At 50.2% G+C, this 14,883-nt stretch overlaps 1 protein-coding gene across 2 annotated transcripts in view; it reads left to right on the top strand.

Moving 5' to 3' along the window:
• The window catches only part of LOC144948416 (uncharacterized), a 266,228-nt gene that overhangs the window by 94,344 nt on the left and 157,001 nt on the right, over nt 1-14,883 (top strand). For both annotated transcript variants that reach the window (XM_078877862.1, XM_078877863.1), the window contains exons 8-14: nt 1,039-1,131; nt 2,423-2,581; nt 3,522-3,581; nt 4,219-4,260; nt 7,832-7,894; nt 9,505-9,579; nt 10,048-10,140. In XM_078877862.1, coding sequence (XP_078733988.1) covers nt 1,039-1,131; nt 2,423-2,581; nt 3,522-3,581; nt 4,219-4,260; nt 7,832-7,894; nt 9,505-9,579; nt 10,048-10,140 — 585 coding nt within the window. The remainder of the gene's footprint in view (nt 1-1,038; nt 1,132-2,422; nt 2,582-3,521; nt 3,582-4,218; nt 4,261-7,831; nt 7,895-9,504; nt 9,580-10,047; nt 10,141-14,883) is intronic.

Here is a 14,883-nt window from a genome sequence, read left to right as displayed (position 1 = left end):
TCGCCCACTCTCTCACTCACTTCCTTGCCACTCACCCAATCACTCACTCACTCACTGGTCACCCATTCTGTATTTTCTTCCGTTTCAAGGCAGCGTCGTTGATGAATTTGTTGAGTTGTTGTTGATTGTCATTGATGCACCACTGCCAACGCAGCGGCAGCAGCATCACAAAGATAATTTACAACTTTGATACTGCTGCTGTTTGTTGTTGGCCTTTACTTAGCAACTTTGTGTTAACGATATATTTATAAAATCCACAATCACTTCAAATCACCATGCACTGGAGTCACCGCTGTGTTTGGCGTGTCACTCCTGGGCTTATCAGCAAACCTCAGTTCCGCAATCGCTAAGCCCACTACGTAATGTATATATGTTGAACTTCTTTCGCACCGTACGTAGCCAACTATGCTCATTAGAGGTGCAGCAAAAGGGCAACAAATTAAACACAAAATGGAGTTCCTAAGAAATGAGTTGTCAATTTAGATTTGAAAGTGCATAGCTGCCAGTGGCTTCCTGTTAGCGCGTGCACATCGCATGATGTGCCATCAAACCCGAGAGCCCTGGCCACCGTCTTTAGCCAGATGTTCGATCTCCGTTGTTCTGCTTGAACTACAACAACCACTGCAGCCATCCTTAATAAGTCCACCGCCAGCGTGGATCACGTGAGACTGGAAAAACCCGCGCCGGAGTTTGTAGCTTCCTCAACCTGGAGCCCACGGGATGCCACGGTGACTAGGAGATGTCAACGACCTCGCCTGCTGTCCAGGAGGTCGTGGGTTCGATCCCGACCCTGACGCCTGCTGTACATTTGGAGTTTGCATGTTCTCTCTCTCCGTGGTTGCGTGGATTCTTCTCCGGGTCCTCCGTTTTTTCTCCTCCACATTTAGAGCTATCAGGTCGCTTCTGAAAGAGAGCCATATAGCTCAGTGGGGCCTTACCTGGTCAAGTAAAAATTGGTTTCAGTGCAAAGTTTACGTGGGTTTTACCGAAGGCAGGGAAGTGACGCGGCTCACCGATGCCTCCCGCTGTCGTGAGCAGAAGAGCGACGACGAATACGCCACTGGTGAGGACACCTACGACTACGGAGGCAAGGGGTCGCCATCGACGCCGTTGTCTTCAAATAAAACAGGGGTATGATGCGAACACATCGCTATCGTTTATCCCACCCTCCTCCTCGCCGTCGTCGTCATCGTCGTTGTTCACTTCCTATCCGAAAGAATTCACAATGGGACGTGGCCTCAACGTGCCACCTAGGCCGGCCAGGCAAGCGGTCTGGTAACGTTACCGCCACCTCGCCACAAATAGTACGTTGCCGTCTAACAATTGATCGCTGGTTGTGAGTCGCCAATTTCCCGACAATCCCAGCAAGCCACGGTTAATGGCAGGAGTGGGAGAAACTAACGATAATGCACGAGCACAATTTTACAAACTCGAATCGGATTGCTCCTCTGCGGTTGTGGCGGCGGCGACGACCGGCGTCATGTGCAGCGAGCGACGGCCCTGTCCTCGTGGTCAGTGCCCTGATTATAGCTGAGATTGGGTGGATTCCTTCACACGCAGCTCACGGAAAAACCACGCGAATTCACTGATGTATTCACGAGACGGAACGTGCACACCGCATCCCGTTCGCAAACAGGATTGAGTCTTTTTGGATAGAGGGAAGACAGTTTCACCCGTTGTACTCATTCACCACACAATGTTTTTTTTAAATTAACCTCGTTTTTTATCAAAACGGCTCAATGTGAATGTAATCATTGTCACCATCGTGACTCCAGCCACGTTAGAATGCAGAATCACCGGCACAGACAATTAACGGCGGCGCGATTGAGCCGGGGAGTGTTATGTTCGCGTGATGTTTTAGAATGGCGAGAAAACATTTGGCACAATCGGGGGCTTAATTTCACCTGGGTCTATCTGGGTTGATGACTTGAAATATATTTATGTACCCAGCACACCACATCCAGTATACCCCGCGCTATGGCTCTTACTTGTCATGTGTCCACTCCAGTGTTACACCAGAGAACGGAAAAAAAGACGAACAATACAAAGGCAATCCAAGTAATGAAGTATTAATAGCTCTGGTTGAGCATTTAAAAAAAAAATTGATACTGGCCCATCGATAAAAAAAATAGTTGAGTTCTTCTTCTTTCATATGTCAGCTGCAGCGGAGTGTGTCGCTGTTTAGTTTAGTTAACGGGCCAGTTTAGTTTATAGACCACCACTGAGTGAATTGTCACAAACAACATTCTGTAGACAAATAGCCCCCCCCCCCAAGCCACCGGCATAGGAATGTGGAATTTCCACTGTGTGCCTACCCTTGAGCGGTGGTGCGGGCCTGTGGGGGGGCTGGGGGGGGTGTGTGGAGCAAGCGGTGCGCTGACTGAGGGGTCCTCTCCCACGCTGTGCTGCCCGTGCGGGGCAGGGGGACGACTTCGCGGTGGAGTACGGCACCAACGAGGAGGAGCACGACTTCGACCGCTTGGACGACTACAAGGATTACGACTACGGATACAACCCCACGGCCGGCAGGGCCAAGGGCGAGGCCGGCGCAGAGCTGCCCAGCATCATTGAGACGGGGGAGGTGAGCGGCCAACGCTTCCCCAGCCACTCACTCTGCTCACCCTCCTCTGCTCCTCCGCTCCTACCCGACTGCTCCATGTCTCCCCCTCTTCCCACTCATCCTCCTTCACTCCTGGATTGTCTTACCTCCTCCTGAGCCTCCATCGCTCCTCCATCGCTCCTGATCTTCCTGTGGCCCCCTCTCTCTGCTGCACCCATCTCGCTGCCGCGTCCCGGACGCTTTCACGCGAGTTTTGAGCTCCGTCAGGCAGAACAGCTCATCGATATTCACGCTCAGAAGCACCGCCACGGTGATATGTAGCCGTAACTGCTGTACGGTGTGTCTTAATGCATCTACGGTACGTTACGAAATGCATTCTGGGAGTGATCACTACACCCTATTCTCGTTTGTTGAGCACATTGTTAATACCGCATTTGTTTTTCAGACGTCGTATTTTGGTTCTGTAGTTACTTCACTCCTTAGTAGTCACCTCACATGCCACCTTTGTGTACCTTGAGATACACTGCAAGGGAGGCTCAGTGCCTTGTCAATGTGCCATTGTATGGAGGGACTACTGCTGCGTGGCGCTGTCTTGGTGTGGTCTGCGACTCTTTTGCTGCTTTTGCTGCCTTGGCCAAGCTTGATAAATCAGACTTACAAAACATTTTTTATTTTATTTACTTTGACATTTATATTTAGTGATTTTCTTGCCTTTTGTTCTGTTTTGCACTCTTATCGTTAAACTATCGTATTGTTGTTGTATTGCTTGTTGCTATAGCTTTGCTGACCCACCCCTACTGGACATCTGTGAAGTAGAGACTCATAAACGACTTATCGTATTCCTCCTCCTGCAAGGATCCCGATTTCAAGAATAAACCATGAGATTATGATGTTTGTGATTTTTTTTTTCATCGTAATTTTAGTCCGTGCTGATAGTCGTTCCTCTGTTGTCTGTCTCCAGGCCTTCGGTGGACACAAAGGAGAGAAAGGCCAGAAGGGAGAACCGGCGATTGTGGAACCCGTAAGAGAGTTATTTCGTTGTTTTTTCCCACTTCAACGTGCTAAGTGTTATAATTGTTTTTTTGCCCTTCTATCTGGCAACAAAACTGACACCTTTTTTACAAGGAGTCATGTTTGCATAGACCACCGCCAAAAGGTGTCATCTGGTCCAACACCATGTGAGACTAGGCTCTAAGGAAAGCTGTCTCGGGTGTGGACCAATCAACTTCAAGGACAGTGCATACATCATCAGAGTTATGTTTTTTGTTTGCATTATGACTGCAGGTATTGTGATCTATGCAAACATGACTCCTTGTAAAAAAAAAAGGTGTCAGTTTTGTTGCCAGATAGAAGGGTAAAACACCAATTATCATATTTTTTACTGGCAAATGAGGTTCCAATGGTGTGCTAAGTGTTTTTCACTCATTTTCAGAGGGGGTTCACTTTCGCCGATAATACATCACCAGTGTGTGGGCCTTGCCTGGGGCCCGCGGGCCTTGCAATGAAGAACGCTGTCTTAGACGCACCACTTTAAGACGTCAATATTAACAGCGGCCAGTGTTGCACTGAAATGAAAGCACGTGGTCTACGATTTTTGTTTTAAGATAAAGGCCTGCTTGATGGACTGGCTGTTGCATTTGATTTCATCTCTCAAACAGGGAATGCTTTTTGAGGGACCTTCAGGCCTTGAGGGACCTATGGTGAGTTCTACATTATTATTTATTATTAAGCATATTTATATCCACACATGGACACCCACATAGCAGATTGAATAAAAATTAAGGAAGCATGCAAAGAAGTGTGGAGAGGTTACATGCTTGCGATTACGCGGAGAGACGGAAAGAAGGAACGCATGGATCCGGGTCCGAATGTAAATCGTAGACATCATCTGAGACGCCATCTGGGACTGTTCAGGATAGCCAATGGGCTTGGGTGGGGCGCTTCGCTCGAACGGACGATGGTTCATGGGTGAGCGCTGCAACAGAACGGCAGCTAAAGGTGGGAAACGCGCGTGAGATGACGACAACCACAGTGCAGATGGGGCGATGTGAGGTAGCTCGTGTGCAGGAGGGAGATCAATGGCTGTGGCATCACAGGACCACGGTGAATGACATGGCCAGCCCTTTATCCCAGCAGTAGATAGACCACGGTTGGTGTACATGACACCTCATGGCTTTGGTTGGGTGTCAGTGTGTCTGGAGCACTCGGCTCACAGAAGCAGCCAAGGTCAAATCTTGAATGGAGGTCTACTCAGCTAATCATCATCATCATCATCATGTAGGAAGTAAAAGTAATTTGTGCTGTGGATAAACTGTCACCTGTTATAGGAATGTGGAATTTCCACTGCTGACTCAGAGCCATCAAATGGAGTGTTTTACATTTATTTATTTCATTAACACAGTTGCTGAGCACACAAAGTTCACACAATGCCCAAATGGAAAAAAAATACAAAGCGGACAACAACGAACAGCACCGCCATCAAGTTGTAATAGAGTGTAACACGTTTCCTGAATTGAGCAAGGTTGTTGTTGTTGTCTGTCGTCGTTTTATAAAAGCTTAGGGGTGTATAAGATAAACTATGGCAGGGAATACCAAAGTCAAACGGTGGGCATGGTGTTCTGACATGCGCCGTGGTGGTTGAGCGCGGCGCGGAAGAGACAGAAGTCAGTCGAGGCGGCCGGGTCCACGAGACGGGTGGAGGTCGAGCGTGGACGAGGGTAGCCCCCCCCCCCCGCCCCCCCCCCGGGGGTCACTGGACCCACGGCCCTGGTTTGCTGCCTACCACCCACCCGCCCGACCCCTACAACCACCTTACCGGGCGCTCATTAATAAAGCGGCACAGCACGAGGAAGCTTGGGGTACCCGCCATCTATCTAAACTGCAACGCCACCGCACTTTTGTCCATCCGTTGGCGCGGCAGTCATTGCGATTGACATTTGGTCACGATTTATTTCATCGAGGTCCAAGGGCGATGAGTCAGAACGTGTTAATGATGGACTTAAACAAGGCTTTTTATTTTTAGTAAAAACACCCCAAATCAACATTCAGTGGGAGGTTGTTCATCATCATCTGCTGCCCCTTTGACCTGGAACTCCTTTCCCGCAGACATCCGTGCTGTCGACTCCCTGCTGCAGTCCAAACTCAAGACCTTACATATCTCCTCCGCGTGTGACTGACTGCCTCTCTCTACCTATAAAATCATTGTGCCCAGTGTTCTGTGCAGCGTCTTTGAGATGCGGTCGCACTCTGGAGGCTATACAAAATCCAAATTGTAAACTGTCCATGTATTCGTATGCTGCCTAGTCTCTGCACGGTGACAGGGCTGTAATTGGCAGGCAAGGAAATTCGTAGACAAGTTTGGTTCGTTATATAACGTCGACCACGTGGCTACGTGGGAGAGCGAGTGGTTTGGGTGGGGGGCTTGCTCAGCCCCATCATTCCTCCGGAGTCAGTAAAATAAGTAACGCTTCGTTGTTTTAATTTATAAGTGGTGGTCCTATGGATATACCTGCTCCTGTCATAGGAATGCGGAATTGCACCACTGGCTCCGGGCTGTAAATGGGAGATGATCACCACCTCATTGCTCGTTTGATCAGGACACAACGTTGGCTTTTTATCGTGTGTATATAAATACACACAGAGATATCTGATGAAATGTAGTCATTCCCATCTCATGACACGTAGTAATGCCATTTTGGCAGATAGTGCGCTTCAATTAATGATTCTCCGCAATCTCTCTCTGCATCAGCTGACGCGGGGCCCAGTGCTAAGCAGTCCTTCCGTAGTCTTCTTCCACAGTGTCCATCTGTTCAGTCCGTTTCCATTCTCGTGACAACCAGAACCACTCCCACCTTCCCAGCAGTCATAGAACACCCCCTCTCCCTGAGGCGCCTCTCTGAGGCTGGTGTTGTCACCTTGTTCTTGTCGTCTTGTCGCTTGCTGTGAAATCCATGCAACTCTTTGCTTGTGGAAGGGGAGTCCGCCCGAGTCGACCATTGGGAGGTTTACGCGATGCGGGTCGTAACACCAACGCACTCGTGCCAAGCTCAATCTCCAAGCGTCCCGAACTCACGTCACGCGCCCCTTTATCACTGATTTTCAGGCCTTCTTTGAAGATTTTCAACTGCCCCCTAAACTCCTGGCCAATCGCCGACCCTAGATTAAAAACTAATTTCTTCAGAAGTGCTTTTGTGTTTGCTTTGTTGTCCTTCGCCCGCACCTCCGATTGGCACGGATGGCTACGTACGGTGCGAAAGAAGTTCAAAGTACACACATACAACCCTGCTCTCCAATGGCCTTCAAACTCTAAGCCAATCAGGACGAACCGCTAGGCACTCAACCAATCAGCGTGGCCCTATACGTCCCTCGTCACTGCCGTACGGGCGGCTGGCCAATAGCAACGCGCCCCGCCGATTTCAAACGGTGAAGCCGTTGGGAATTGCTCTTAACGGAGAATTAAATGGTAGATGAGGTAGGCTTTTTGGCAACCTTTTCACTTGTAGTCTTGGTCATCGCCCAAGTTTCTGATGAACATAGCAGGACTGGGAGAGGAGCGGTGATGCTGCGGTGGTTAGCGTAATGCGCTGTGACCCCATCGACCAAAGTTTGCTTTCGCAGCCACGACTGACATCAGTGGCGAGCGAGAGTTGAACCGGAACGGTGTCCCTCCACCCTTCACTAACCCACACTGACCAACAATGGTGAAGTATAATTAGAACAACTCCCATGACTGTACATGGTGTGGAGAAGCCTTCATCCAGCAGTGGATTGACATAGCTCCATAAATTATTGTAAATGTCCTATTAAGATTGAATACGAGGAGAGCAGTGACATCGCGAGAGCAATTATGAAGTAAACTATCAACTTCACTGAGGTTCTAGACTGCATTCACTCAGGACTCCTCTGCAAGAGAAGATGAAGGTTGCGTTCTGCCGCTGGCACTCCCGGTTGTGACGCTGCCCGGCTTTCCGATGCATTTTAGGGTCACACCGCGTGCGGTCTGGCGCGTGACGTCCCGACGTTTCGCCCCACGTGCCGGGAGCTCTCTCGAATGTCGGTTGCACAGACGAAGCTCCGAGCTACCTGGAGCGAAACGTCTGACGTCATGGCGAAACGCCACGTAGCACAACCCAAAACCATATCGGGGGGCTGTCATCTGCAGTTGGCATTGCCACTGCAAACCATTGGATTGTCGGAGCGCGTAGTACTGAGGCCCGCGTGGCTTTGTGGTTCTAATCGCCGGCATGTCTCGCGCTCCGTGTCGTTTGGCAGGGCTTCCCAGGACCTCCCGGTCCCCACGGCCCTGCAGGACCCTCCGGAGACCCTGGAGAGAGAGTGAGTTTCATCGTCGCAGGCTTGCACGCGCTCTTGTCCCTGCTTGTGGGCGGCAGGGTGACAGCGTGGTCGTAGGCACACGTGCCTCGCAGCAAGACGAGCCTGCGGTCTATTCCTGTCTCGGGCAAATATCTGCATGCAGTTTGTATGTTCTCCCTATTGTTATGAGCGGGTTTGCTCCAGAATCTCCGGTTTCCTCCTATAGCTAAATAAAAAAAAACTGTATGATGTAAACTAAAACTAATCATTCTTTTTATTTTACCAGGTAAGGCCCACTAAGCTACGTAGCTCTTTTTTAGAGGCGACCTGGCCATAAATGATAGCTCAACAAAGTGGCGTATCATCATATGGAAATTGACAGCAGCCAAATATTCTAAACGCATGTTTTTAAATGTGTGTGGGGGGGGGGGGGGACCGGAGGAACCACAGAAAAAGCTCTGCGACTACAGGGAGAACACGCAAACTGCAAATATACAGGGGTCAGAGTCGGGATCGAACCCACGGCCTCCTGTATACCAGGCGAGGTAGTTAACATCTCACCACCGTGACACTCCTGGCATTGGGCAAAATATCCTGAAGCTAAAAAATTACTCAAATGGAATCGCAAACAGCATCAGCAGCAAAATCGCCCCTGACTGTGAAAACTTGGCAGGACCCTCCTGAAAACGAGTCTTGAGACTCGTTGAGGCTCTCTTGGGTAAACAAGCAGAATAACAAAAATAATAAAATCTCTGACATGCTTCCATCTGGCACCGAGTCTCAGCGGTCAGAGGAGTTGAGTCACCATTGGAAGGGTTGTAAATTTTTATCCCAAATAAGGGATCGGTTTGGCCCATCATCCCTCAGTTGGCCTGTTAAATATACCACTGCTGTGCGCAATGAAGATGTCGGTCCACGTCAAAGGAATGTGGAATTGCCGCCACTGGTTTAACGGCGCTAATGGAGATGTCACTTTAACGCGCTCAATCAAGTGCTGCCCACAACCCCCCCAAGTTTCAATTAAAAAAAGCGTTCACTGGGCTGGATATTACTTCATTGAGTCTCATCACTAGGGTGCAGTTGGTTAGTAGGCATTGCCCAATGTGTGCTGACGTTTATGTGGTGCTGCTGATGGCGGTGATGTTGATGTGGTGCTGCTGATGGTGGTGATGTTGCTGCTCGCTTTCAAGCTACCTTTGCTGCTATGGTTGCAGCAAATGCTGATGCTGTTACTGATGACGATGGTGGTGATGGATGATGATGTTGGTATTGCTGTGACTGATGATGATGTTGCTGCTGCAGATAATGATAATTTTGCTTCATCTGATATTGGTAATGTTGAGGATGAAGTTGCTTCTACTGATGATGATTGTGATGTTTTTTGTTGCTGATGATGATAATGACGCTGTTACGCTGCTGCTAATGATGACGATGGTGCAGTTGATGCTGCAGCCGTTATTGACGATAACGATGTTTTTGCTGCTGACGATGTTGCTGCCACTGACGATGTTGCTGCCACTGATGATGTTGCTGCCACTGACGATGTTGCTGCCACTGATGATGTTGCTGCCACTGATGATGTTGCTGCCACTGATGATGACGATGATGATGATTATGTCGACCGTGTGCAGGGCCTTCCCGGTCGCGCTGGGTTACCAGGTGCCGATGGACTCCCGGGGCCCCCTGGGACTGTCCTCATGTTGCCGGTGAGTCCTCTGCTCACTCGCCTCCGTCTGTGCGTCTGTGTGCCCGCGTCTTTGTCTTCCGTGTGTATTTATTTGTGGGGAGCAGGAGTGCCGTGGCTATCTCGTTGCGCTACGAACCCCGGCGACCCGAGTTAGATTGCCGCTCACGGCCAACGCCAGCGACGATTATCTGAACCGGTTCTGGGCCTCCCCAAGGTCGACTCAGTCTCAAATGAGTACCTGGTGCGGTGTGTAAACATCGCCACTCGGGAGGCAAAGGCGGCAGGGCGCGGTGCTGGTCACCCAACCCCTCGTGAGCTGTGCCGGCCTTGATAGCTGGTGCTCGCTGCTAACAGCGCTTGTCCAAACAGTCTGTTAAAGGCTGTATGGGGGATCTCTGTCTGTGTGTTTTAATGTATTTGGGTGTAATGAATGTGCCAGTGTGTGTATTAACGCATGTGTCTGCACGTGTATTTTTATTCCCCCTAGTTCCGGTTTGGAGGTGGAGGTGGTGAGGGTGGAAAGGGCCCAGCAGTTTCAAATCAGGAGGCCCAGGCTCAAGCCATCCTACAGCAAGCACGGGTAAGGGCCACTCCACCATCGCTCACGCACAGTGACCAGTGTGTCGATCCAGACGTCGGCCAGGACAACCTCCGACTGTCGTGGCGGTGACGCGGCCTGCCGGTAGCACCGGGTCCTGTCGCTTGCTGCGGAGGTTCACGGTTTTCGAATCCGGTGGCGGCCGCCGCCCTGGTTAATGCTGTGGTCGTAGTAGCCATGTTGACGAGCAGCGACCACTTCACGGTGGACATTAAAAGATCCAACCGATGTAATTCGCAAGAGCAGGCCCATCGTGCGTCGCGGGTGTCATGGTCCCTAGTTGGCAAGTTAAAAAAATTACACCACGAATCGTGGTTATACACACGGCAATCATTGGCCCCCACTGGCACACTAATGCAAATGTGACTGTCCTGGTGTCTTTGTGTTGTAAACTTGAACTTGAGCGGCCCCCTCGTGTCAAAAAAAAGGCCGAGGTCAAGGCTGCCATTCGTGGCAGCTCGCAGTGGTGGAATCATCCCATCAGCTGCTTGCTCGACAGCAGAAAGCCTGGGACTCAAATCAGACTCTGCCGTATACGACCCGTCAGCCAAACGTGGCAGCAGCTATCCAGACTGCCTTGGGCCAAGCTTCACAGGCAGCAGTGTGGATAGCTTGGCCAGGCTATGGGCATTTTGGCGACATGATGGTTTGCGTGCCACCCTTATGGAGCTGCCCAGCAGACAGCCGTCCCTGCACGTTGATGAGGACGGCGCCTTGGTAGCGGACAGAAGGTGAAGCGGGACTGCTGCTTGAACTGGATGAAGTGGTGATCAAGCGGTTGAGTTGCTTCAATATCGACTTTGCATAGTAACACAATAAGGAGAAGAAGGAGACTCGTTCACAACACATCCACTTTCCCACGTCCGCTCGGGTGATTGCAACGCAGACGTTTGCCTCGTCAGCCAGCATTTCAGGAGCTAAGCAATGCAGGAGCTTTGCTGGCTCTGTGTCTCCAACATGGGTGCCGACCACACAGAGCACTCAAAACCAGGGGGTTAAAACCCCGCTCGTTTTTTAGCGTCCGTAGCTCAATACCTCAAACACCACGTAGCTGTCGGGCTTTCGCGACCACTATTATGCACAATAGAGGGTTTTCTAGGTTAGATCACGTAAATATAAATGTGTCGTTAAACCCGCCACAACCAGACACAGCCGATTCGTAAGGCTGTGGTCACGTAAACAGAACGTGCCAATTCGTTACCAGTTCAGCACTCACCGGTTGGGTGTTAAAGAGTAAACCGGCCACAATATTTACAATTCGAGTACCGTGACCTTGGTAATTACAACAACCAGCATCATCAGGCGACAGCCACAGAGTTGTGGAGAAATCCTCCTGCTTCGGTCTTTAATAGCGGGATAAATCAGGTGCGAAGGCCAGGGGGTGGGGAGCGTGGGGTTAATGGATGCATATGAATTACAATGGGTAGCTATTACTGGTTGGGTTATTCATAGGGTAATCAACATACATTATGCATGCACATCATGTTTTCTGCTCACAGCTAATCACCTCTATTATGGAATGTGTGTTCAGTTTGTTGTCCTTTCCCGGGCACCTCCGATTAGCTACGTGCGGTGATTATGCACAACCCTGGACAGGAATAGAACCGAGATGTCCACGATTGTGGGTGCAGCGTGTGAAACACCACCAACCACCACCACCACCACCGCACCACCTCCGATGAGCACGGTAGTCCACGTGCGGTGCGAAAGGCGTGCAACATACGCATGTGCATCCGTACATTATGACGTTCCTGAAAGGCACCAAGATGGTACTTGAACCCAGCACGCCGGAGGCGCATCGTGTCGAAATGTTTGAGCTCTTCGTACAAATGCGGGTCGGCCGTGTTTGACGTCTACCGCGACCCGCACGCCGAGCAGCGACAGCCAGGGCTGCCCGCCACCGCTGGGCCAAAGCCCGCTTCGTGTGCGTGCGTGCGTACACATTGGACTTCTTTCGCGCCGTACGTAGCCAACCGTGCTCATCGGGTGGCCGACTCGTGCAGTAGACTGCGTATATCGCCCCACCTTGCCGGTCCCGTTTACCTTTGCGTTGCTGGAAAAGTCCGAATGAAACATTTGTACGAACGGCTGAAATATTTTGAAACGCCACACCTCCGCCGTGCTGGGTTCGAGTACCGTCTGTGTGCCTTTCAGGAATCTCATATAATGTACGGATGTTTGTTGTGTGTGCGTGTGCACGTATGTTGAACGTACGTAGCCAACCGAGCTAATCGGAGGTGGTGTGGTGGTGTTTCACACACTGCGCCCACATTCGTGGATGTCCAGGTTCAATTCCTTCCCATGGTGTGCATCATCACTGCATGTAGCCAACCGCGCTAATCGGAGGGGCAGGGGGAAATGACAACAAACTAAATACAAAAAGTTATTTTTTGTAAGTATTTTTTTTTCTTCTTGGTTCTTTCGATAAAGTCACGTAGAATGGAAATAATAAAATAATAAAACATCATAAAATAATTCTCACGACGTTTCGGCCACAACGCAAGCAGCCGTCTTCAGGTGAAGAACAGGTCTGTCGAGAAGACAGAGTCTGAATGATTCTTTACCGAAAGAACCAAGAAGATGAATCCCTGCAGTCACGAAAGCTTTAAATCGAATTTTTATTTTTATTTTTAAAGAGCCCGGTTTAAAGGCACGAACCGCAATAATGGAGCGGAGAGGTGGTGGTACAGAAATTCTGCGGACGACCGAAGTCCAACCTCAGTGCTCCTGGCTGGGTTCTGGGTTCTGGGGAAGAGGTTGGGGCTCACTGCCCCCATTCGAGCCGGGACTACGAGCAGCGGGCTGCGCAGGTCGCAACAAGCAGCTCTAAAGCAACGAGTTTGCAATGTAGATTGAATGCACCGTGCGTCTGCGGAGTAATATAACGGAACGTGTAACGTGACTTGGCACACTGTAATTTTGGAAGTCTAAACACAGCCAAGACGATTGCCTAACGTCTGCATAGCTCCGGGAATTAATGTCACGGCGTATAACGCTAATTATTACCATCCATTGCGGGCCTATCCTGAAGGTAACGGCAGGGCGCCCCGAATCACGGCGAGGGGGTAAAGAGGTGGCGCTCGTGTTGAACGTAGCGATAACTTACGAGGTTAACGCTGGTTAACCTCTCGGGATGCATTGCCTTCAGCTTAGAGATTGGCTCTCACTTGTCAGAGCAATGGTCATCATCATCATCACGTGTGACTTGATATCACACCTCACACGAGTCCCAATGTGCCGACGTAATTAAGAAGCCGATTTGAACAGAACCCTTCACAGAAGTAACACTCATTGACTTGGACTCACAATAAGTTGTATGTGAGTCTAACGGGTCTGCGTGCGAGTCTATGTGTCTTTGTAAGTTTATGGGTCTGTGTGAGTCTTTTGGTCTCTTTGTTACAGTATGGGTCTCTGTGTGAGTCATAGGTAGCCACACACATGAGCCTAGAATCACAACAAGTTTCCAGGACAACAAATGCATAACACTGGATACACTGCTGTGAACTAACACGTTGAACAACTCAAGTGCAGTGACATCATCGTACGCTAAGTATTGTGCCAGTTTCAAAAGAGGTGAAATTTCAACCTCCTCTTGAATCGGCATATATTCCTAAAACAAAAAAACGATACGATTAGGGAGCAGATTCCAAAGCTGTGGTGTCATTACAGGCAAGGCCCTGTCAACTGAGACCCTGGGTTCTAATACCGGGTTCTAATTTGGGCTTCAACCACCAGTGATATAAACAAAAACTGGTTCTCAGCGAGTTTATGGTTTCAGCCAAGTTAACAATGACTGCAGGGAAAACTTTTTGACGATGTTCGCCTCGTCACTTGCTGTTTGCTTTAGTCCAGCTGTAATGGCCACCACATTGGTTTGATTGCCACGTGACAGCACCGCTCTTGTTTGAATGGCTCCAATAAAGGCGCTGCACCATCTGGTCTTGGGTGCACGGTAAATTGAAGGGTCTTCAAAAGCGGTTCTGCAGTGTCATTTTCTCGGGACCGCCGTCAAGTTTGATGGCAGACCGCGCCACGTGCAGGGAGGCACCCCGCTCGTGCGCACGCGGTATCACGAAGCGGCCTTTAACCATCATTACGTTTTTTTTGTGCTAGATCGCTTAAGTATAGATGCGTCGTTAACCCGCATCAACCCGACACAGCCAACCAGTAAGGTTTGTCACGTAAACAAAACGTGCCAATAAGTTACTACTTCTGCACACCGCTGTGTTGGAGAGTAAATCCACAACGTTTACAATTTGAGTGCCGTGGCGTTTCGCCGCTCATCACATCGAGCGTCATCGGGCGTATTTTGCCTCTTAGATTTTCTGACGAGGCCCTGGGAGCGACACTCCAAACGCAGCGGTGACCCCAACGCGCGCACAGCGCCGAACCGCGGCGGGCGATTAGATTCTATCGAGGATTCGACGAAGGCGCGACGATCACGTGGCCTTGCGAGCAGTCCCGAGCCTGCGTCTGGAGAGGCGTTGCGCTTTGCTGCGTCAAACATTCGCCGGAGAAACGGCGGGGACGGCAAAGGATTCGGTGAAAACCGCAGCAAAGTCTCTCGAAGCCTGACCAGTCGGATGGAGATGCACTTTCGCTTCTGCAAAGTCAAAAGTGAATCGCCGCTCCAACGAGCACTGAGCCGTTGATGCTCATATATTCACAACCCTGAACCTGTGGTGGAAATTCCACATTTCTCTGGCGGTGGCCGTATCTATCCAT

The sequence above is a fragment of the Lampetra fluviatilis genome, chromosome 49 (assembly GCF_964198595.1).
Source record: "Lampetra fluviatilis chromosome 49, kcLamFluv1.1, whole genome shotgun sequence".
Classification (NCBI taxonomy): domain Eukaryota; kingdom Metazoa; phylum Chordata; class Hyperoartia; order Petromyzontiformes; family Petromyzontidae; genus Lampetra; species Lampetra fluviatilis.
This window is presented reverse-complemented; position numbering and strand designations above follow the sequence as displayed.